Source organism: Saccopteryx bilineata, chromosome 3, assembly GCF_036850765.1.
Source record: "Saccopteryx bilineata isolate mSacBil1 chromosome 3, mSacBil1_pri_phased_curated, whole genome shotgun sequence".
Taxonomy (NCBI): Eukaryota; Metazoa; Chordata; class Mammalia; order Chiroptera; family Emballonuridae; genus Saccopteryx; species Saccopteryx bilineata.
In genome coordinates, this window is record NC_089492.1 from 163,945,950 (window position 1) to 163,967,939 (window position 21,990).

The 21,990-nt window shown below is 40.9% G+C and overlaps 1 protein-coding gene across 1 annotated transcript; it reads right to left on the reverse strand.

The window, feature by feature from the left end:
* Positions 1-17,525: 17,525 nt before the first annotated feature.
* Positions 17,526-19,805, reverse strand: ADAM30 (ADAM metallopeptidase domain 30). The gene has a single exon (XM_066266494.1). It carries the CDS (start codon positions 19,803-19,805, stop codon positions 17,526-17,528), a length of 2,280 nt encoding a protein of 759 aa, XP_066122591.1.
* Between the last annotated feature and the right edge of the window lie 2,185 nt (positions 19,806-21,990).

The following is a 21,990-nucleotide window of genomic DNA, read 5'->3' on the forward strand; positions in this document are numbered from 1 at the left end:
CCTGGTAATTGTCTTCAGTTTGGCTCAAATTCTTATGAAAATTCTCTACAGGTTTGGACATTTTTACATCAATACTATTAAGTGCTAGGGTCTGCAAGTGTGAGCGTGGGTGTGAGTGCAATGGTGAAGAAAACAAGAGGTAAGTTTGAAGACCCATCTGGTCCCAGACTGCAGGAACTTCAGTGTCTCGGCAACTTCCTGTTGGAAGCTTTTCCTCCTTCTCCGCTGACAGCAGAGGTGCTTCTCCTCTGCTCACCTACCACATGCTTGTACTTGTCAGTGGTCCCCAACCCCCGGCCATTTGGTACCAGTCCACAGAGAAAGAATAAATAACTTACATTATTTCCATTTTATTTATATATAAGTCTGAATGATGTTTTATTTTTTAAAAATAACCTGATTCCCTCTGTTACATCTGTCTAAGACTCACTCTTGACACTTGTCTCGGTCACGTGATACATTTATCCGTCCCACCCTAAAGGCCGGTCCGTGAAAATATTTTCTGACATTAAACCAGTCTGTGGCCCAAAAAAGGTTGGGGACCACTGACTTAAATTCTGTTTTCTGTGTGTCTTCCTAATAAATCTCTAAGCCACTTCAGGTCTGGCATCATGCCTTCCTCATCTCTACAACCTTATGCTCAGGAGTTTCAATGCCAAATGGACCAGAAACCAAACCTGCTCCTTTCTTTTCCTTGGTGTTTGCTTCTAGAGGACAAGCAAGCTCATGCATGTCCCCCCACCCCCAACCCCCAAACAAAAGCTTCACTTTTTTTTTTTTTGAGAAGACATTCACCTCTTTTTGAGAAAGAAATGTTTTATTATCTTCTCTTGGAAGAATTCATAATCTAAACCCATTTACAGTATTTTGCCTTCATCTACTAGATTCTACTAGAATTCCTGAAAAGACCTCCTGCAAGTGCAAATACATGCTATGCCTCTGCAGAAGGGAGATAACATTTTTGAAAAGAGGAAAGTGGTTTTAAATACTTATAACAAAGTGAATTTTCTGATGGAAAATAAAACATGAACCTACCCTGGCCAGATAGCTCAGTTAGTTAAGAGTATCGGCTGGAAGTGCAAAGGTTGCTGGTTCAATCTCTGGTCAGGGCACAGACAGGAACAGATCAATGTTCCTGTCCCTCTCTCTCTCTTTCCCTTCCTTTCTCTAAAATCAATGAAATAAACATTAAAAACAAACAAACAAAACCATGACCCTCCTGTGATATTTCCACTAATATTCAGTAAGCTCTTGTTAAAAACAAAGAGCCTGAGGCCCAGGTGGAGCTGCTTGCCCCAGGACACAAGCCTAAACCACAGTTTCTGCTCCTCTCAGGAGTGGAATTTGAAGCTGGAATTTCCTGATCAACACTGCTTAGGTCATCTGTCTGGTAACAGCCCTGCCATCCCCTTCCCCCAAAGACAGGTGACCTTACCCGCAACAATCCTTTCTTTCCTTTTGCTAACTCTTTTGTCCTATCCAGGTTCCTGCACAAACCTTGTGTCACCTGTTGAGGGGTTCTTGCCCCCTTTCAGGATAGAAACCAAGCGAGCAGGCGAAACAGATTCAAAAGAACAGACATTTACTAAAAACTGGGTGAGAGGAAAAGGGAGGGAGAAGGAGGTCACACCGGCAGAGTTTGCCCCTCACCCCGCCTTCCCTGCCTCACAGTAGTCTGGCTCACAAAGTGCGTATTTCTGCGCAGGTGCAGACTGGATCTCTTTCTACTCCAGGTTCCCACCAGGGACCGGAAGTGACTGATGCTACACATATCTGGAGGCTACTACATCAAACAGTGCAGAGCAGGAAAATGGGAGTAGGTTTTTTGTACAAACTGGTAAATGGGAAACAAAAGAGAAATTGTTTCTATTGGCAAGGAAGCTTAGAGACAAAGGGAAATTGGAGAAGTGAGTCCTGAGAACTTGAAGGAATTGTGGGCAGTTTAGAGGGAGAAGGGTGTAGAATTTGAATTTCAGTTAAATTTAGTTAGATGTTTAAGCTGACACCTGGGCTATATACTTCACTAAGAAATCTCTGTCATATCTGCAGGATGTTTTCTGACTCCAGTTGTCCTTGGATGACAGTGACCCTTTACCTTCCTCTTCAAATGACCAGTGAACTCCATTTTGAGCCAAATAGTGGAGCTTCTCATTGCTTCTTCATTTGAGGTCAAGGAATAATTTTCTCCAGCTTCGGTGTGACAGCAAGTCACTTAGTACACATTTTAACTAATGAACAGTTCCTACTTTACTGTTGGTGCCTGTTGGAAGTTTTGTAAAAGGTCATTTTTTTGCCTTGCCTTGGTGGCTCCATAGACAGAACCTTGTTTCTGCATACAGAGGTCGCAGGGTTGACTTCCCATCAGGCACAGATGAGAAGCTACCTGTGAATGCACAACCAAATGGAACAAGTAAGTAGAACAACAAATAAGTGTTTCTCTCTCTCTCTCAAATCAATGAATAAAATTTTAAGGGTATTTTTAAATTTTTATTATTTTTGTATCTAAATATTTGAATACTATTAGATTGGCATGAAGAAAGAGCCTCAGCCAGGCAGAGGCGGGGGGTTGGAAGCACATGATGAAACAGTCAGTGTGAGAAAGATGAGATAAAGGTGCTTTAGGATAATGTGGAAAATGAAGTCTGGTAGAAGGATCTGGGGGAAAAATCTTAAGTGACTGTATAATGCAGTGGTCCCAAACCCCTGGGCCGTGGACCGGTACCGGTACAGGTACGTGGGTCATTTGGTACCGGTCTGCAGAGAAAGAATAAATAACTTACATTATTTCCATTTTATTTATATTTAAGTCTGAACAATGTTTTATTTTTCAAAAATGACCTGATTCCCTCTGTTACATCCAAGACTCACTCTTGACGCTTGTCTCGGTCACATGATACATTTATCAGTCCTACCCTAAAGGCCGGTCCGTGAAAATATTTTCTGACATTAAACTGGTCTGTGGCCCAAAAAAGGTTGGGGACCACTGGTATAATGAATGGTAAGCCTTGAAATTTTTTAAAATTCTAAATCCTAAGAAAACAGCATAAACTACTCATTATTTAAAAGAAAAAAGACTATGGAAGAATTCTTCCTCACACCCCTAGCGTGCACATTTTTACAATCTTGGACTTTGTCCTTTCATATTTGACAAAGATATTGATCATGAGCACTGCTTCAAGCAAACCCTGTGACATCCCATGATTCTGGAACAAATCCTATCAGCAGGAGAGATGAAATGAGTCATTGAGGATGTGTTCATTAACTTTTACTGCCATGGAAAAACTCTAGTCTTGAGGACAGTAGAGTTTCTGCCCACTCACTTAGCCTTGATGGGGACAGGTGGCACAGAGCAACCTACCCTCTCCACGTTTCCTGGACAATCTATTATGTATTTTGTGGAAAGCTCTGTTAGATAGAAAGCATCAGTTGATTTGCTCAAGAGATGCAATGGAAGTTATGCCACAAAGTCAACTGAAAAGTAGACAAATAATACACAGATGATGTATGATAGAGTTGCACACCGGAAACCTATATAATTTTATTAATCAATGGCACCTCAATTAAAAAAAAGTCTTTATGTGACTAGCTCCCTCCTACCCTCCTTCCCTCCATTCCTGCTCTCATTCTTTAAGTCACTTCATTTTCATTGTACTATCTACTTGCTTCTCTTCTGAGGGGCCTTAGCATATCACATCTTTCAAATGACTAGGTGGAAATGAAATTCCCCTTGTTGCCAAATTCCTCATATTCTTCATATAATTTTTCTTGTTTTGCATTTTAAAATGATTTTTATGTTCCTGGCTGGTGGCTCAATGGATAGAGCGCCAGCCAGCATATGGACATCCCAGGTTTAATTCCTAGTCAGAGCACATAGGAGAAGCCACCATCTGTTTCTCCTCCTTCCCTCTCCCCCTACTCTCCCTTTTCCTCTCCCATAGCCAGTGCCTCTGTTAGTTTGAGTGTGGCCCCAGGCACTGAGGATAGCTCTATTGGCCTCAGCCTCAGGTGCTAAAAATAGCACAGTACTTGAGCATCAGCCCCAGATGGGGATTGCCAGGAGGATCCCAGTCAGGGAACATGTAGGCATTTGCCTCACTATCTCCCTTCATCTCACCAAAAAATAAAAAATTATAATGACATTATTTTATTAAGTTTACTTTACATTGAATAAAATGTACATACCTTAAATAGGAAACTGGAAGGATTTTGACAAATCTAAACACCTATATGTAACAATACCCAAATCCAGATCTAGAACATTTGTTACCCCAGAAAACTCTTTCCTGGCCCTTCCCAGTCAGTCCCCAATCAAGGCAACAACTATTCTGACTTCCAACAACACAGATTAGTTTTGCCTTTAAAAAAAAACTATTATATGAATGAAATCCTATAATATGTACTGTTATGCCTGGATTTTTTTTCACTTGACATAAGGTTTTTGTGACTCTTCCATGTTGCCACCTGTATTAATAATTTGTTATCATGCTGAGTAGCATTTTGTTGCATGAATAAAGCACAGACTGTTATTGTGATCACTCCTTTAGTTGATGGACATTTGGCTGTTTCTACTTCTGACTAAAACTGCCTTGGACATTCTCAGTCCCTAGGTGGACATATGTTTTCATTGCATGATTAGTGGTGGGATTGCTGGGCTGTGGGATGGGGGTAGATCTGAGTTTGTTTGAAAGTGATAAACTGTTTTCCAGAGCATTTGAACCATTTTACCCTCCCACCAGCAATGGATGAGAGTTCCAAGCATTCCACATCCTCAGTGACACTTGGTGGTGTCAGTCTTACTATTTTCCTTTTACCGTAAAAGGTAAGACAGTCATGGCCTGTGCTGTAACTGATCACAGAGGATAGAATTAAAAACTGCCCAAAGAAAATGATCTAGACTTTAAGGAGAAGAGATTTCATATGTGGGAGAATCACTCTTTCTTTCTGGGCCACATTATTGTTTCTAAAGTAATGGCACTGGAGTGAATAATTTCTGAGGCATTTCTAGTTACAACAATGAACTTATTTATATTTTTTTCTTATTTTCCAAATGAGAGGAGGGGAGATAGAGAGACAGACTTCCACATGAGCTGGACCGGGATCCAACCAGCAACCACCATCTGGGGCCGGTGCTCTGTCCATCTTGGGCCATGCTCCCAACCGAGCTATTTTTAGTGCTTGAGGTAGGGGCTCCACAGATCCATCTTCAGTGCTCGGGGATCAATGTGCTTGAGCCAATTCAGCCATGGCTGTGGGAGGAGAAGAGAGAATGAGAGAAAAGGGGGAGGGGAAGTAGAGAAGGTTGCTGTTCCTGTGTGCCCTAACCGGGAATTGAACCCATGACATCCACAACCTGGGCTGACTCTCTACCACTGAGCAAACCGGCCAGAGCCCAATAATGATTTAAAGGGAGGCAGGCGAGCAGAAGTTGTTAATGCCTGGGCTTTGGCATCAGAGACTCTCACTGGGCTCTGCCACTTCTTCACTGGAGGCTTACAATAGATACTTAGCCCCAATTATATTCTATTTTCTTACTAATAAAATCAGATGTGAATTGTACATATACCATAGAAATGTTAAATATTTCTATGGTAGATGAATATTAAATGAGATAATGAATGCAAAGAGTTTTGCATAGTAAGAACATAATAACTATCAAAAAAAAATTTTTTTTTTAAAGTTTTATTTTTATTTTTATTTATTCATTTTTAGAGAGGAGAGGGAAAGACAGACAGAGAGAGAGAGAGAGAGAGAGAGAGAAGGGGGGGAGGAGCTGGAAGCATCAACTCCCATAAGTGCCTTGACCAGGCAAGCCCAGGGTTTCGAACCGGCGACCTCAGCATTTCCAGGTCGACGCTTTATCCACTGCGCCACCACAGGTCAGGCTCAAAAAATTTTTTTAAATGGACATTTTTAAAGTATATGCTGGGGGAGAAAGTGGTATTCTCATGAACATGGCCAACTCTCATGTGGCTCTCATGATGGAGAAGGCAATCTCCCTCCTGGGATCTTCACAGACTTGAAGGACTTCATTATCACAAAAATTTTCAAACATAAAACAAACTTGGCCCTGGCCGGTTGGCTCAGCGGTAGAGCATCGGCCTAGCGTGCGGAGGACCCGGGTTCGATTCCCGGCCAGGGCACACAGGAGAAGCGCCCATTTGCTTCTCCACCCCTCCGCCGCGCCTTTCTCTCTGTCTCTCTCTTCCCCTCCCACAGCCGAGGCTCCATTGGAGCAAAGATGGCCCGGGCGCTGGGGATGGCTCTGTGGCCTCTGCCTCAGGCGCTAGAGTGGCTCTGGTCGCAACATGGCGACGCCCAGGATGGGCAGAGCATCGCCCCCTGGTGGGCAGAGCATTGCCCCATGGTGGGCGTGCCGGGTGGATCCCGGTTGGGCGCATGCGGGAGTCTGTCTGACTGTTTCTCCTTGTTTCCAGCTTCAGAAAAATGCAAAAAAAAAAAAACAAAAAAAAAAACTTAAAAGACTTTACAAAGGTGATATATTTTTACCCGGATACTCATCACTTAGAGTCTATCATTAGAATTTTACTATTCTGGCTAGATCACATACTGATGCATTTACTATCTCCTAATCACCTATAAATCTCTGTTGGTGTTCTCTTTATGCATTTCAAACTAGATTGCAGACATCAGTACACTTTTCTCTAAATTCTTCATTGTACATATCATTTACTAAAGTTTAATATTTATTTTGCTTTTTATTTTGAGGTACATTTTACATACAACACAATGCACATATCTCTAGTACATATTTGCAGAGTTTTGACAAGAGCAAACTAACATGTAAACCAAACCATTTAAAGATATAGAACATCTCCATCACCGTAGTTCTCCATGCCCCTTCCAAACAAATTCCTATCCCATCTATAGGCCAGTACTATTCTGATTTTTTTCATCATTGAGTAATTTTAAATTTCATAACTTTTATCACTGGAATTAAAGAGTGCATACTCTTTTGTGTATAACCTCTTTCAATTAATAAAATGTTTTTGAGATTCATCTATGCTGTTCTTTGTATCAGTAAATCTTTTCTTCTTATTGTTCTCTGTTAGTATTTCATAACAAATATATCAAAACTGATCTATTCTATGGATAGATATCTGAATTTTTCCACTACTTTGCTATAATAATAAAGTGGCTATTAACATCCTCATATAATTCATTTTGTGGACAAGTTTTTTTTTTAATTTTTTTATTTTATTTATTCATTTTTAGAGAGGACAGAGAGAGGGAGAGAGACAGAGAGAGAGAGAGAAGGGGGGAGGAGCTGGAAGCATCAACTCCCATATGTGCCTTGACCAGGCAAGCCCAGGGTTTCGAACCGGCGACTTCAGCATTTCCAGGTTGACGCTTTATCCACTGCACCACCACAGGTCAGGCAACAAGTTTTAATTCTCTTAAATAGAAACCTAGGAATTACTGAGTAATAGAATAGGTAGTTATTTAGCTTTGTAAGAATCTGCCAAACTTTCTTCCAAAATGCTTAAAGCGTTTTACATTCCCACCAATTATATATGAGAAGGGAGAAAGCTTTTGCTGCTTCCAAATGGTTTTCCATCTACATGTGTGCATTTGTTTAACTGGAGACATGGCTGATGAACCACCATCATCACCCTGGGCTTTAGAAAGTAGGTTAATAGTGTAAGGAATCCCAGGACCAGCATGAGCTCTTGTCAGACCATGCAGGGCACTCAAGTGATTAGGGCAGAGGAGTCTCTGAGGTCAGTGGGTGGGAAGTGTCTCATGGTGAGTCATTACACCTGGTATCCCTTGAAGATAAGGATAGTAGTGATACTAATACTAATACTACTAATAATATCATATCTCAAAACCCAGGTGTTGATAGATTTAAAAGAGAGGAATAGAGGGTTAATACCAAGAGGCAGCCAGGGGGCATTAAATCTGAGCGTTGGGGTCAGAGTGGAGTTAAATATACACGGTTTTTGAAAGAAATCACCAGTTGTTCTTTCAGAGCAGACATTTTTTGGGGGGAGGAGGCTTATTTTTTCCTGTAATATAACCCATATGCTTAGCTGAGAAAGCTTCTTTATATTTCTTCAAATGACAATGTCCTCGATCAACAATTTGCTAAACATTCTTTAGATAAGAATTTTATGGGCGTCCTTCATTGGGTTCAGCCTTAAAATTAATAAATCTTATGGTTTTATTGCAAAGCCTTGTGTTTGTTTTCTTTTCAAGATGACATAATTTATAACATGCAAGCTTTGTCTCTGTCTCCTCCCTTTATGTACACATCAAATGAGCAAACATTTGGCCATGGCACAGATGGTCACAGAGTTGGTTCAATACTGTGAATACAGCCACCAGGAATCTCTTATCTAAAATGGCCCTAGGAATGCCTGGACATAGGGGATGGAAGGTGTTCAACTAGCTCCTTTAGGATATGTGCTTCTAGAAACAAAGTAGTTGAAAAGAAACCAGAATTACAGAAGGTCAAGCCAAAGGAGAATTTAGATGTCATTGATACCTCTTCCTCCTCTTACAAGAAAGAGAATGGAACTGAACCATGGGTAGGCCCGACTTTCGTGCTTACAGTTCACTGGAGATCGTACAGTTGGTGAAAGGGTACTAGAATCTAGCCAGTTCAAATTCAAGTGGGTTTACTTGAAAGGGTAAAGAAGCATCTTGCTGAAACAAAGCATGACTGGGCTTTATGGGCTTTGGCTGGGGAAATGAGAAGCCATTAGTGGTTGATGCAGTGATGCTGGGATAAATGGTCTATCCTTCCTTTGGGCATCTATTCTACTCTCTTGCTCCTCCCTTAGGCGCATTCCTTGTGTTTTTACCAACATATAATCGAACTGGCTGCCCAGCCACAGTACTGTGTAACCCTTTAGGTCAGACTGAAAAGCATGAAATGGCTGGCTTTTTATAACATGTCTGTTAGGATGAGAGTATAACATCCCAATATCTTGACTCCTGGCTTAGTGATTTATCCTAAACTTTCTTTTCAAAACGTGAGCACAGATAGTGGACGATCTTAGCCTCAGATCCCTCATTGTTAAGTCAGGGACAGTAACAATTCTACACTGCAGAGCTTTTGTGAAGATTAAATTCATTTAATGTGTGTAAATAAAACAATGCCTAGAAAGTATGATACTGGTGTTACCCAATATTGTTATAGGGTATTCTCCCCCACTCACCCCTCTTTCCACTTGCTCCAGATCCACACTGACCTCCAGAGACAGGTTGTGTGGCGGAGACCCTCTGTAGGCTAGAGGTAATGGTGGGAGACGTTGCCATGGGTTTTACTTTCTGACGTTGGTGGGAATAACAGAATTCTGGAGAAGGAGAAGTGAAGGACAGGAGAAAGCTCTTACCCATCTAGAGGCAAGGTAGGAATAATTACCTTGAGAGGCAAGGATATGTGGTGGTGATGAATTATCCTGGGGTCCTCAGGAATGAAATAGATGGGAAGCTTTCTACAAAATGGTTTGATTTACATAATAACTAGAAAAATGCTAGTGTGGGGTGACAGAGACTTGATTGAGTCACAACAGTGGGAATTTGTGACCCCTTGTCAGTTCTTGGACCTGGAACTCCTTGACTGAGGAACAAGAGTATGTGGGCTTATTTGCTTCTGGCTGTGAGGAATGCTAATCAATGAGGATTGTGGTGATCATGAAAATCCATCACTCACATCTCCAGCTGCAGGAAGCATGCCTCACCCGCAGCACCAGCCGGTGTGCTCTAGGTCTGACACCATCCCAGGCCAGCACTAGCCCAAGAGAGCCTCAGCTCCCTGCCCTCCAGTGCAACCTTGTTCTATACATTTTCTAAATATTTATTATTATTTCTCCTCTTAGCCATGATTTATTTATCAGTGTATTAAAATTTAAAAAAATTCCAAATATATGTAGTTTTTGTTTATCATTTTGTAATTGTTTTATATTATCTGTAGTTGATTTATGAGAGATTCTGGTATGTAAGATATCTAATTTTGATGATGTGAAGGGTTTTATGAGCCAGTAAGAGACCTGCTGAACTTACTTGCTCTGAGCTCCAGCACTGGGACAGTGGCTCAAAAGTCACCAGGAACATATGTAGAGGAACTGAGTTGTCTGGCTTTGGGGTGAGAGTTGGAAGAGCAGCTTTCTCCTGGACAGAAGTGCTAGAAGAAGCCATTGTTCCTTTGCTGAGCCCTCCCCCAACAGAGCCAGCAGGCAAGTGCCATAGCTGAGTGTTCATCAACCTGGCTTACACTGTTCATCCACCCTGGTGATTCCCTGAGGCCACACCCCACCCAACTTTCAGGCCCACCCAGGTCATTTCCAGAGGCTTTTCCATACAAATGGTCTATCAGATATCCTATTTTATCTAAAATCTCTCAAACAAGCAGCATCTGGCCTTGGCATGCACCCTACCTCTTGATAAATGGCCCCAGGCCTGGCACTAGTGGCAGCTGTCCTCAATTTGTAGCTTAGCTTCTCCCAGGAACCTCCAGACCCATTAGGGGTGGCAGCCATCTTTAGCTTGCTCTGTAACTCATGCTGGGTGGCCCTGGGCAGGGCACAGGCAGAAGCTGGTCCTTGCCTGCATCTCCTGGGAGGCCCCAGGGCCAGTGCACCTTTGGTCAGCTTCAGATCATGCTGTAACACCACTCCATCACCCCCATGAGCAACACACTCAAGAGGCAGAGTCATTGGACACCAGAGCCCTACTGAAGGGAGTCTTTCTCCATGGGGTCAACCTTTGCACAGAAGATCTGCTATATGCTTAGCCAGTCCTTGCAGCCCATTGGCCTGGGGGTAAATCCCTCCCATTGATGTGCCAACAGCAATCAAGGCTCAACTACAACTGAAGGGTATACACGGCCCACATGGGGGATGCACCTGGAATGCCCAGCTCGCATGACCAGTAAGGCTGGGCTCTACCCAAGACTGGAAAACATAGCAGCTCTACATAATAAATAGAAACAAACATAAGGAGGCAGCCCAAATGGGAAGGCAAAGAAACATGTTCCAAATAAAAGAACAGAACAAAGCTCCAGAAAAAGAACTAAATAAAATGGACACAAACAATTACCAGATGCAGGTTCAAAATTCTGGTGATAAGGATGCTCAATAAACTTAAAGTAAGAGTATAGGAACTTAGTGAGAACTTTAACAAAGATAGAAGCATCATAAAAATGCAGACCAAAAACATAAAAAAACCCAGTCAGATATGAAGAATACACTAACTGAAATGAAGAATACATTACAGGAAATCAGCAATAAAGTAGATGAAGCAGAAGATAAAATTGGAAGATAAGAAAGCATAAAACACTCAGACCAAAAAGAAGTAAGAATTAAAAATAAATGAGGATCATTTAAAGAGCCTTTGGGACAACTTCAAGCATACCAACATTTGCATCACTGTGGGTACCAGAAGAAGAAGAGAGAGAGTAAGGGATAGAAAACCTATTTGAAGAACTGATGATGGAAAACTTACCTAACCCTGTTGAAGGAAATAGACACACAAGTCCAAGAAGTGCAGAGTCCCACAAAAGATGAACCCAAAGAGGCCCACACCAAGACACATCATAATTAAAATGCCAAAGGTTAAAGACAAAAATAAATTTTAAAAGTAGAAAAAGAAAAGCAGTTTGTTACCTAAAAGGGAGCTCCCAAAAGACTGTCAGCTGATTTCTTAACAGAAATTTTGCAGGCCAGAGGGATTGGCACAAAATATTCAAAATGATAAAAAGCAAAAACTTACAGCCAAGATTACTCTATCCAGCAAAGAATTGAAGGCCAGATAAAGAGCTTCCCAGATAAGAAAAAGCTAAAAGAGTTCATCAACACTAAAGCAGTATTACAAGAAATATTAAAGGGTCTTTTTTAAGAAGAGGAAAAAAATATATATGAATAATAAAATGGCAACAAATATTTATCAACAATTACTTTAAATATAACTTGATTAAATGCTCCAATCAAAAGATATATGCATATATAGCTGCATGGATAGCAAAATAAGACCCATGTCTATAAGGGAGCTACTTTAGATGGACACACACAGACTGAAAGTAAAGGATAGAAAAGATACTTCATGAAAATGAAAAAAAAAAAGCATGGGTAGCAATACTTGCACCAGATAAAACAGATTTTAAAAACAAAGGCTATAAGAGACAACAAAGGACCCAGCAATTCTACTTCTGGGTATTTATCTGAAGAAAATCAAAACACTAAATTGAAAAGACATATGCATCCATATGTTCATTGCAGCATTATTTACAATAGCTAAAGTATGGAAGCAACCTAAGAGTCCATCAATAATAGATGAATGGATAAAGGAATATGACTCAGCCATAAAAAAATGAAGTTTTGTCATCTACAATGACATGGATGAACCTAGAAGGCATTGTGCTAAGTGAAATAAGTCAGACAGAGAAAGACAAATACCATATGATATCATGTATATGTGGAATCTAAAAAACAAAATAAACAAACAGAAGACCAGAAACAGACTTATAGATACAGAAAACATTTTGACAGTTGCCAGATGGAAGGAGGGTTTGGGGATGGGTGAAAAAGTTGAAGGGATTAAGAAGTACAAATTGGTAATTGCAGAATAGTCATGGGAATGTACTCAGATGGGTACTAGATTTATCAGAATGACTACTTTGTAAATTATATAAATGTCTAGTCACTGGGTTCTATACCTGAATATAATATTGTATGTCAACTGTAACTGAAAATAAAAAATATTAAATTGGGTGATGGGTATACAACATAATCAACGGTTCAAGTGCTATAGAGATGTTTACCTGAAACCTATGTACTCTTTTTTTTTTTTTGTATTTTTTCTGAAGTTAGAAGTGGGGAGGCAGTCAGACAGACTCCCGCATGCACCCGACCGGGATCCACTTGGCATGCCCACCAGGAAGCGATGCTTGGCCCATCTGGGGTGTTGCTCTGTTGCGACCAGAGCCATTCTAGTGCCTGAGGCAGAGGCCACGGAGCCATCCTCAGCGCCCGGGCCAACTTTGCTCCAATGGAGCCTTGGCAGCAGGAGGGGAAGAGAGAGATAAAGAGAAAGGAGAAGGGGAAGGGTGGAGAAGCAGATGGGCACTTCTCCTGTGTACCCTGGCTGGGAATCAAACCCGGGACTTCCACACAATGGTCCAACGCTCCACCGCTGAGCCAACCGGCCAGGGCAAAACCTATGTACTCTTATTGATCAATGTTACCCTGTTAAATTTCATTTTCTAAATAAAATTTTAAAAATATATATATATATTTTTTACAGAGACAAAGAGAGAGTCAGAGAGAGGGATAGACAGAGACAGACAGACAGGAACGAAGAGATGAGAAGCATCAATCATTAGTTTTTCGTTGCATGTTGCGACGAGCTTAGCTGTTCATTGATTGCTTTCTCATATGTGCCTTGACCGCAGGCCTTCAGCAGATAAAGTAACCCCTTGCTCGAGCCAGCAACATTGGGTACAAGCTGGTGAGCTTTTTGCTCAAACCCGATGGGCCCACGCTCAAGTTGCGACCTCGGGGTCTTGAACCTGGGTCCTTCTGCATCCCAGTCCAACACTCTATCCACAGCACCACTGCCTGGTCAAGCTAAAATATATATATTAAAAAGGAAAAAAAACAGTTCGGCAAAGGACATTTTCCCACAGAAGATATAAAGATGTCCCATAAGCTTATAAAAAGATACTCAACATCACTAATCATTAGGAAAAAGAAAATCAAAATCACAAGGAGATATCACTTCATATCCATTCGGATAGGTAGTACCAAAAACAATAGCAAAAATGAACAAACAACCCGACACAAAAATAGCAGATGTTGGGGAAGATGTGGAAAAACAGGGACTGCTGTGCATTGCTAGCAAGAACATAACATGTGTAGTTCTGTCTAGGGCAGTCTGGTGCTACTTCAGAAAATTAAACAGAATTATATGATCCAGTAATTGTACTTCTGGGTTCAGATAAAAAAAGAACTGAAAGCAGGAACTCAGGTATTGATATTTGTACACCCATTTTCATAGCAGCAGTACAATAGGTAACAGGTGAAAACAACCTGAATGTCCCTGCATAAAATGGATAAATAAACTGTGGTCTACGTGATGCTCCTTGGCATAAGATAGGGTTTTGTCTTTAGAAATGTATCATAAGTTAAAAATATAATAAGTCAAAAAAGCATTTAACACATCTAACCTACTAAACAGCATAGCTTATCCTTGCTTACTTTAAATGTGCTCAGAACATGTATATATATCTACATACAGTTGGACAAAATAACCTAACATAAAGCCTAGTTTATAATGAAGTGTTGACTTTTTCATATGATTTATTGATCACGGTACTGAAAGTGAAAAACAGAATGATTGCATGAGTAGCACTTTTGCATTCTTGTAAAGTCAAAAAATTGTAAGCCAAACCATCACAAGTTGGGTCATCTGTACATCCTATGAATTATTAGTCAAGCAAGGAAATTCTACTACATGCTATAACAAGGGTGAAACTTGAAGGCATATGCTAAGTGAAATAAGCCAGACACAGAATATTGTATGATTCCACTCTCATGTGCTACTTAATCGAATTCATAGACACAGAAAACAGAATAGAGCATCAGGGCCACAGGGAAGAAGCAGTAGGAAGTTGTTATTTAATGGGGATAGAGGTTCAATTTTGCAAGATGAAAAAATTCTGGAGATTGGTTTCACAATAAGGTGAATGTATCTAACACCATTAAACTAAAAAAATATAAGATCCGAAACTGTAAAATGTTTAGAAGAAAACATATGGAAAAAGATCCTTGGCATTGATCTTGGAAATGATTTCCTGGATAACCCATGAAAAACACAAGCAATAAAGAGCTAAAATAAACAAGTGGGACTACAGCACATTCAAGAGCTCTGCATAGTGAAGGAAACAATCACTACATTGAAAAGACAACTTGGAAAATGGAAGACAATGTTTGCAAACCATATATCTGAAATATATAAGGAATCTAAGATTCAACAACAAAAAAGCAAATAATCCAATAGAAAAATAGGTAAAGGACCTCAGTAAATATTTTCCCAAAGAAGAGTTCTAAATGGCCAAAAAGCATACGAGAAGATACTTAACAGTATTAATCATAAGGAAAATGCAAATTAAAAACACAATAAGACATCACCTCATAACTGATAGAATGGTTATTATTTAAAAAACCAAGAAATCACAAATGTTGATGAGACTGTGGAGAAAACTTAAACACTGTTGGTAGGAATGCAAATTGGTACAGCCACTGTGAAAAACAGTACAGTAGTTCCCCCCAAAATTAAAAATAGACCTACCATATGATCCAGCATCCCATTCCTAGGTATATATAAAAAGGAAATGCACTCTATATTTCAAAAAAGAGATATCTGCACTCCCCTGCTCAATGCAGTATTATTTACAACAGCCAAGACTTGGAAACAACCTAAGTCTCCTTCACTGGATGAATTGATAAAAAAAAAAAGTGATGTGATGTGATGTGTGTGCACGGTGGAATGTTATTCAGTCATAAAAAGAAATCCTGTCATTCGTAACACCATGGAAGAACCTGGAAGGCATTATGGTACCTGAAAGAAGTCAAACAGAGCAATACAATTTCTACGTGGTATTACTTACATGTAGAATGTAAAAAAAAAAAAAGAAAAGAAAGAAAGAAAGCACTAATTTCATAGAAACAGAGACTAGAGTTGCCAGAGGCTGGGGGAAGGGGAAAGTGGGTATATGCAGGACAAAGGTACACATTTTCAGTTATAAGTAACATGGTTCTAAGAATCTAATGTACAGCATGGTGACTGTGGTTAGTAATACCCATAGTTAATAATATACCTGAAATTTGCTTAGAGCTCTCTTAAGCATTATCACTCTCCTCCAAAATTAACTATGTGATGAGACAGATCTGTTCATTACTTCGATTTTGGTTGCCATTCCACAATGTATATGTATATCAAATCATCTCGTTGTATGCTTTATATCTATACAATTATATTTGTCAATTATGTCTCAACACAGTAGAAGAAAAATGGGTAAGATGGCAAATATTATGTACTTTTTATCACAATTAAAATTTTATTAAACACATTTTCTAGTGGGTAAATATCCATACAGTTTTTAAATAAATCCTCTCTCTAAATTCACTTATTTAGTATCTATAAAAGGCTTCCTTGAATAATGTCATTACTTTTCAGTTATGTGATGTTGAGCAGATTATTTAACTTTGTTGTGCGCCAATTTCTCTTTTGGGAAGGGGGCAGTGATAATAGCTACCTATCAGAGTTGTTTTCAGGAGTATGCCATTGATACACGTGAGACTTTCAGAACACTGCCTGGCATGCAGTGAACTCTCAATAAATGACAGCCAGCGTTACCATGTTTGCAGTTGTTAATCAATGTCCTTGTTGATTTTTTTTTAGGATATTTTCTAGTGATGCCCAAGCTTGACAACCACAAAATAGGGGTTATCTTGATGGTCTCTGAATAAAAACAGACCCCAAGCAGTCTACGGGGCCACTATTGTGAGGCATCTCAACTTCTATAATTAGAAGAATGACGTGGCTAAGAAAAGAGGAGATTAGAGTGGGGATAGTGGACTTGCAGTGACACTTGGAGAAGGTGTCCTGAGGCAAGATCAGAGAACAGCAGGAAGGCTCAGCCTAAACAAGATCTGAAAACACGTGGGCTGACAAGGTCTGGGAAGGATGAGACCCTGCCTGGGCCGAAAAGGCAGGCACTGACTCCTCCGAAGGGTCACTCAGTCTTTCTCTCCTCCCTGTAAAGCACTGGACAAAGGGAAGAGAATTTTTGGAGGCAGCATGGGAGTACTTGGGAGTGGAGGGTGTTCTTCACTTTCTTATGACCAACCTAGGGGTGTGACAAACCTAGAGCCAGGCATCCCTCAGCATACATGCACACATGACTTGTCTCTGTGAATAGAATCCCAAAGCACAGAAATTGTTAGGTCCTTGACCCCTGCACAGTGCCAGGGCTTGTCATCATTTACATACTGTGGAGCAAAGCATGAGATTAGCTAGTATCCTCAATCCAAATGAGGTCACCCCAAAAACTGAGTCAAAGGCTGGAGTGACCCATATAGTGACTGTACAGAGGAATATACTTATCTGAGTGATACCTTCATAAAGTGTCACTATTTTTAAAATGTGGGGTCACCATTTGTTGTTCAGGGTGGGACACAGGCACAGACATTTTCACTGATCACTGTGAGGGAGGCAGAGACAAAGACAAATAATTGCTTTGTTCACTGGGATTCTGAGAGACAGGACTTGACTCTGAAAACCACTGTAATTCTGTTGTAATTCACAACTTCCAGAGCCTTAGTGTTTGGAAAAGCCATTAGGGCATTCTTCTCTGGACATGTAAACCCTAATCACGAACGGAAGGGCAAGTAAATACTAGGAAAGTCAAGGGCACTGATTTGTTTCCCAAACAAGAATGTTGTTTATTGGCTTATCAAAACTAGAAGGAACAGAAAAAATTGGAGGAACAATGAGCTTGTTCACTCTTTGACCCTGCCTTTTGGACCAACTGCGAATTTCCCGATTTCTTTTTGTTCTTTTTTAACTTTGTTTGCCTCAGGTTTTACAACTTCAGTGTTAGTTGGTGGTGTTTCTTTTTGTCTGGGTGTGAAATAATTTCCTATAAGTCGTCTGAAAACCACAATAATCACAGAGATGACTAACAAAAAAAGGCGCACTAACATAAGGGACACGATCTGAACTGAGTCGGGCACCTCCACTTTCAGCAGTCCCGGGGGCCCACTGTCAATGCTTCCTCCGTACCCTGCATGCTCACAGAATGGAGGCGCCCAGCCATACAAGCAGTGGCAGTTTTTGTTATTATTGCAATAGCCTCTGTGGTTGCACTTCTCTGGCAAACAGTCAAATTTCAGGGCTGAACTATTCAGACAACTTCTGTTCAAACACACCCGATCCTTTCCACAGGAAGTACCGTCATTTATCACACCAATGTCGGGGATCCCCATGGGCACCATGGACAGCTGATAGCCTAGGCCCCAGCACAAAAGATTTTCATTCCGCAGATGAGTAGAAATGATGTTAGTATGATCTGGCATATCAGGGAGGGTTTTGACATTTATACACTGTACCCTGCCACATTCCACATTGCTCTTGGTGCACTTTTTATAGTCACTAATTCCTTTAACACCACAGTTCCCATATTGATCACCTATAACATTAACTGCTTCATAGCACTGATTAGGAGCTGCCGTGGCATCAGGTCCAAAAATGCTCTGGCACTGCATATATGTGGATTGACACCCCTTCCTGAAACAACGGGCTTCATACCTGCATGGTGTTCCATCCTGCTTATATGTGTCATTTGGGCAGAGATTTGAGGCCCCCGTACAGTACTCTGCAAGGTCACATTCATTTTCTTCCTTCCGACACATATACCCAAATGGACGAAAGTGACAATTATGACAGCAAAGCCCAATGCTACAATTGGCACCATGTTTCAATTTACAACCTGGTTGACAACACTGGTCTCTTTCACAGTCCTCTAATGAACCACAGTCACATTCTTCATTGTCTTCCACAATTTTGTTTCCACATCTCTTAATCACAAAATCTTGTCCTGGGATGTTATTTAGACAGTCTCCTTCTTTACGTACGTGGTTAAAAAACTGGATACTACTACAATTACTAAATCCATTTCGTCCAGTGCCCATGATGCAACTACGCCTACCGTTACATACGCAATCTTTTGCATCATGTAACATTCCCATGCTATGGCCCAGATTATGAGCACCCCAAGTGGCTGGTCCAAGGATACTTGCATCTGGAAAAACACTTACAGATCCAGCATATCTCTTAGTACATACTTTCCCCCAGGACCATGCAAGAGCATCTATATAATGTCTTTTCGTGTATAGCTGTGCCCAATCTATTGTAAACTTAGCACTTATTATATTTCTTTGGTATATCAAAAATTGGCCTAATGCTTGCTGTAATGTTGGTAAAGCAACATTTGCTCTGTCTTGATCTGTCCATACTTCAAGTGCGCTCAGTAGTATTCTCGTATGGAGTTCCTGAAAATAAGTGTCCATAATTGAAGTCAGAAGAATGGCATCATCTGTGACGTCACTAAGATTGGAATTTGAATACAAATATCTCTCATGATCAAAGAACAGGCCTAGTTCCAAGTATTTTTGGTGCATAGAGGGTCCAGTAAAGTCCCTTATCCTAGCCACATTCTTATGCTGGGCCATCTGCTCTTTTATTTCATCTTGGGGTAAGCCACAGATCTGATCATGAAATTCCTCCTTGTTCTTCAGTTGATATATGACATGTTCAAAACTGGAAGAGGTCTTGAGGGGCTCGATTTGGTAATCTTTGCCATCAATTTTCAATATGCCTCGGAGACCCCCCGTGCATGTACTTAAAGTAGCTTGAGAATTCTCAACTCCTTCAATCAAGCCCATATAGTTGCAGTCCCTGGGTATGTAAGGGTAATCTTCCAGAAGTTCCCCCTGTTCTGTGTAGGAGAAAACCTGAAGATGTCGGGGCAACAGAAACCTCTTGGGCCTTAGGTGGAGGACATGCTTCTGACCTTTTACCTGCAGGAGGTAGGACACGTGGTTGGCCACACCCTGCTCCCTTCCCCAGCTCAGCTTTTTGGGGATAGTGATTTCATACGACTTAAATTCCAACTCTGGGTGAAAAATTAAATCCTCGCCAAGGGAGTCAACCAGGAGCACCGCCAGAACCAGCACGGGGAGCAAATGGCCTTGGGAGAGTAAGGTCCTCACTGACCTCATGGCACAGCTGGGCTCCCCAGTTGAGTCAACCCCTGCACTTCTAGGCACCGCCGCTAGAGGCGTGGGAGCGCAAAGTGCGGGGTCGGAGCAGGCAGCGTGCTGGAGCGCCAGCCTAGGTCTGGGATGGGTCAGGGCGCAGGGCCTGTCCAACGCATCTAGTTCGTTTTCTGGGCGGTGCCGTTGGGCGCACGTGGAAGAAACCAGAGACAGGTGCGCGAGAGTAAAAGAGAAAGGACGGTATAAGATAGAGAGCTTGAGGACAGAAGGAATGGAGAAATAGGAGGAAGGCAAGAGAATTTGTTAAGGCTGACTGCATCCTGTGCACCCCTGATGTTTTCTAGGCCTCCGTGCTTAAATCGCCACCACACCATTCCCAGTTTCCCACTGGAATGCGATTGAGGAAAAGGGAAGGAGCCCAGAGCCTGCAAAAGGAGCAGGAGAGCCTGAGAATATCAGTTAGACGCTACACCCGGATCTGGACCCCAGGCCCAGCAGCACCTGTTTTCAGGCAAGAAAGTTTCCCAGAAAGCTTCACTTTGTCAGGTGGTTTTTCTGCTGTGTGTCCGTGAGGTGCCAGGGGATCAACACGATTCGTTGGTGTGTTTGCTGGTGGGAGCATCTAGGAAGAGGAAGGTACCTGAGAAAGAGACAAACCAAGAACTTTTAGATAATAGCAAATAGTTGCTTATGTTTTTAATATAAAGGATGGGCAAGAAAGGAGACCCCAAAGATCTGCTAAGAGCCAGTGTCAGACAGAGGAGGGACTTGTCCATAGATAAACCACAAAGTCATAAAGTCTGTTCAGGGATCTGTCACAAGGACATTTTAAGGTTTGTTCTTGGGAATTCATTCTGGCTGCATTCCAAGGAAAGTTTTGAAAAAGCCAGGCTTGCCCTGGCTAGATGGCTTGGTTGGTTAGAGCATCCTCCTGAAGTGCAGAGAACCCTGTCAGGGCACATACAGGAACAGATCGATGTTCCTGTTTCTCTCTCTCCCCCTTCTCTCTCTCTAAAAACCAATAAAATAAAGATTAAAGAAAAAAAAAAAAAGACCAGGCTTGAGTTAGGAAGAGCTGGAAGAGTTAGTTAAGAAGCTCTTGTATAACAATCCAGACAACCAATGTTGTCTGTAGGCCAGAAATAATGGCATTGGGGCTTACAAGAAACACATTATTTGTGGAAGGCTTATTGTGTGCCAGGTACCTGCCTAGGCTTTTTGGATGGATCAGTCCATTAATTCTTCACAATAACCCTATTTTGCAGATAAAGCGAACCCTATTGTTACCATTCATATTTTGCTCATGAGGAAACCGAAATTGTACTTTGTTTCAGATGGTGATGTTTGTGACACAGTCGCTACAGACATCTGGGCAATTACACCACAGAGCCTGTATTCCTTGGTCACCTCTGTGCTCTCTCTGGGGAAAGACACAAATGGGCAGCTTTAAAAAATATGAACTGATGCAGACTCTGCTGGATTTAATGATTGAATGGATTCTGCCTGCAATGAAAAAGGCAAAAATTAAAAAGAACATTCACACCATACTAAACAGCCAGAGTAATCAAAACAGCATATTACTGATATACAAAACAGACATACAGAGCAATAGAACCAAATAGATAACCTAAAATTAAACCTACACCTATGGTCAATTAATCTATGAAAAAGGAGCCAAGAACATACAATAGGGTAAAAACAGTCCAGTCAACAAATGGTGTTGGGGAAATTGGACAGAAACATGAAAAAAATGAAACTAGACCACCTTCTTACATCATTTACAAGAATAAACTCAAAATGCATTAAAGATTAAATATAAGACCTGAAACCTTAAAACTCCTAGAAGAAAACATAAGCAGCAAAGTCTCTGACATTCTTCTTAGCAATATTTTTTTCTGACATATCTTCTCAGGCAAGGAAAACAAACAAACAAAATTAACAAATGAGACTGCATCAAACTGAACAACTTTTGCACAACAAAAAAACCCATCATCAACAACAACAAAATAACCTATTCAATGGGAGAAGATATGCACCAAATTATCCATTCCATAATAGGTTAATATCCAAAATTTAAAAAGAACTTATACAAATCAGCAGCCCCTCCAAAATTAAAATAAATAAGTTCAATCTAAAAATGGGTAGAAGACCTGAATAGACATTCTTGATGGCCAATAGACGTATGAAA

Coding starts and splice junctions, on each gene's coding strand:
- ADAM30 (XM_066266494.1), bottom strand. CDS start 19,805: ATGAGGTCAGTGAGGACCTTACTCTCCCAAGGCCATTTGCTCCCCGTG.